The sequence below is a fragment of the Phalaenopsis equestris genome, unplaced genomic scaffold, assembly GCF_001263595.1.
Source record: "Phalaenopsis equestris unplaced genomic scaffold, ASM126359v1 Scaffold219596, whole genome shotgun sequence".
Classification (NCBI taxonomy): domain Eukaryota; kingdom Viridiplantae; phylum Streptophyta; class Magnoliopsida; order Asparagales; family Orchidaceae; genus Phalaenopsis; species Phalaenopsis equestris.
The window spans coordinates 29,445-32,038 of record NW_018237948.1 but is presented as its reverse complement, the minus strand read 5'-3'; the positions used below and the strand labels follow the sequence as shown (position 1 = coordinate 32,038).

Here is a 2,594-nt window from a genome sequence, read left to right as displayed (position 1 = left end):
TATAGATTGAACTTAAGGTTTGAAATAATTTAAGTCCAATGTTAGTAGGACTTAAGGTATTTAGGTTCAATTTAGGTAGAACCTAAGATTTGAAATAGTTTAAGTCCAATGTGAGTAAGACTTAAGGTAATTTAAGTAGAACCTAAGGATTAAAATGGTTTAAGTCCAATTTAGTTAGGACTTGAGATGATCTAGGTTCAATGTAGGTAGAACCTAAAGATTGAAATGGTTTAAGCCCAATATTATTTGGACTTAAGATGTTTTAGGTTCAATGTAGGTAGAACCTAAGGATTTTAAGTCGAATGTAGGTTGGAATCAAATTGTTTTAGGTTCAATGTAAGTAGAACTTGAGGTTTTAAAGTAGTGTATGTCCAATGTAGGTAGGACTTAAGATGTTTTAGGTTCAATGTAGGTAGAACATAAAGGTTGGAATGGGTTAAGTCCAGTATGTTTAGCACCTAAAATGTTTTAGGTTCAATACGAGTAGAACCTAAGGATTAAAATGGTTTAAGTCCAATGTAGGTAGGACTTAAGTTTTTTTGAGGTTCACTGTAGAACCTAAAATTTGAAATAATTTTAAGTCCAATATGGTTAGGACTTAAAGTTGGGTCGATTTAAGTTCAATGTAAGGTGAACTTAAAGTCTAAGTTTTAGGTGGATTGAACCTAAAACTCATATTAAATTGGGTTGAACTGAAGAGTTTTGTTTTGATTTAAGTCTAAATTGGGTTGAACATAAGAGTTTAAATTGGATCAGGTTCAAGTTGGGTTGAACCTAAAGTTCCTGTTAACTTAGGTTCAAATGGAGTTGAACTTAAGTTAAAGGTTTGATTTAGGTTTAGTATATGTTGAACCTAAGGTTTGGTTAACTTGGGTTCAAGTTGGTTTGAACCAAAGTTTGAATTGAGTTAGGTTCAATTTGGGTTGAAACTAAAGTTGATGTTGACTTAGGTTCAATTTGAGTTGAACCTAAGTTAAAGGTTTGATCTAGGTTCATTATATGTTGAACCTAAGGTTTGGTTAATTTAAGTTGGGTTGAACCTAAGTTTGAAGTTGAGTTAGGTTCAATTTGGGTTGAACCTAAAGTTTTTGTTGACTTAGGTTTAATTTGAGTTGAACTTATGTTAAAGGTTTGATTTAGATTCAATATATTTTGAACCTAAGGTTTGGTTAACTTGGGTTCAGGTTAGTTTAGGTTCAATCTAAGTTGAACTTAAGAGTTTGAATTGAATTAAATCTTATGTTGTTAAGACATAAGGGTTGAGTTGGTTCAAATTGGGTTGAACCTTGGGTTAATGTTTGACTTAAGCTCAACTTTTGGTTGATCTAAGATTTAATTTTAGGTTCAATGAGGGCTGAACCTAGGGTTGAAGTTTTGACTTAAGCTCAATAAATTCCAGTATGTGTTTAACCTCTAGTTAAAGGTTTGATTTTAGGTTCAATGTGGGTTGAAACTAAGGTTTAGACTTTGATTTAGGTTCAATGTGGGTTGAACCTAAGGTTTAGGTTAACTTGGGTTAAATTAGGGTTTAACTGAAGCTCTAGTTTTGATTTTAGTTTAATATGAGTTGAACCTAGAGGTAGATTAGACATAATTGGGTTTCAGTCTAATTAGGGTTTAGAGCCTACTTAAGCTTAATGTAATTAAAGCTTAAAGATTAATTAAGTGTAATTAGGGTTAGACTTAACTTTGTTTAAAGGTTGTTTAAGTTTAATGGTAAGTAAGGTTTAAGGATTAATTAAGTCTAATTGAGTTAGACTTAATTATGATTTAAAGGTTGTTAAGCCCATTATAAGTAAGGCTTAAGGGTTAATTAAGGGACCGTTTGGGAGAAATTTTTTTGCGCGGCGCGGCGTCCTCCCACGAATCGCCCCTATTTGGGGCAGAGGTTTGATCGCGGCGGCCTCGCGCAGCGGAAAGAGGCCTGTCGGATCCCTCCCGTGGTCAGCTTTTTCCAAGAGCTTTCCCGTTTTTAATACCTTACCTGCCCCGCCCTGCCATAATGCCCCCTCTCTCCCGAGGTCACGATCGTGATTCCTCTTTGCATCTTCCGCCCTGGATGCGAAGAGAAGGTCGGTAATGAGATTGATGAAAAGGGAGCTCATGGAGATGAGTCGTTCCTGGGAGGCACCAGGGGAGTTCACTGCTTTGGACCAGGCAATGTTGAAGCCATTGGAGAAGAAGCGTCCATCGGCGATGATGACCAAGGCTCTGCCTTGCCTGCCGCATGAGTAGTAATCAGTCTTGGCGTAGGCGGGGGCGGATTGTATCGCATCAATGACGTCAGGGAAAAGACGACGCTCGCCGTCCCTGGTGAGAGTGAGGAAGAACACTCTGCCGCGTTTCTCAATAGTGCAAATTTTGGAGTAGCGGAATCAAGATGAATTGTTGCTTCAATTACTTGAATCTGGCACAGAACTGTAAGGATTTTATTGGGCCTTTAAGCTTTGGTTGTAAACCGATACCATGGATGTTTCGTGTGAGAGAATGAAAGTTCGTCAGCCCCTTATCTGATGAAACTAGAGCTTGTAAGCTAAAGCCTATAATCTGTCATCTTTTTCTTTATACTCAGTCGTGTTCTTCGTGATCAGAAC

General features: G+C 37.3%; 1 protein-coding gene across 1 annotated transcript; it reads right to left on the bottom strand.

Annotated features, from left to right (window-relative positions):
• Positions 1 to 1,802: 1,802 nt before the first annotated feature.
• On the bottom strand, positions 1,803 to 2,375 carry LOC110037449 (the record flags this gene model as incomplete). The annotated part of the gene is made up of 1 exon (XM_020742103.1): positions 1,803 to 2,375. A coding segment is annotated over one exon (573 nt), but the record flags the coding sequence as incomplete, so codon positions are not given.
• Positions 2,376 to 2,594: the final 219 nt, after the last annotated feature.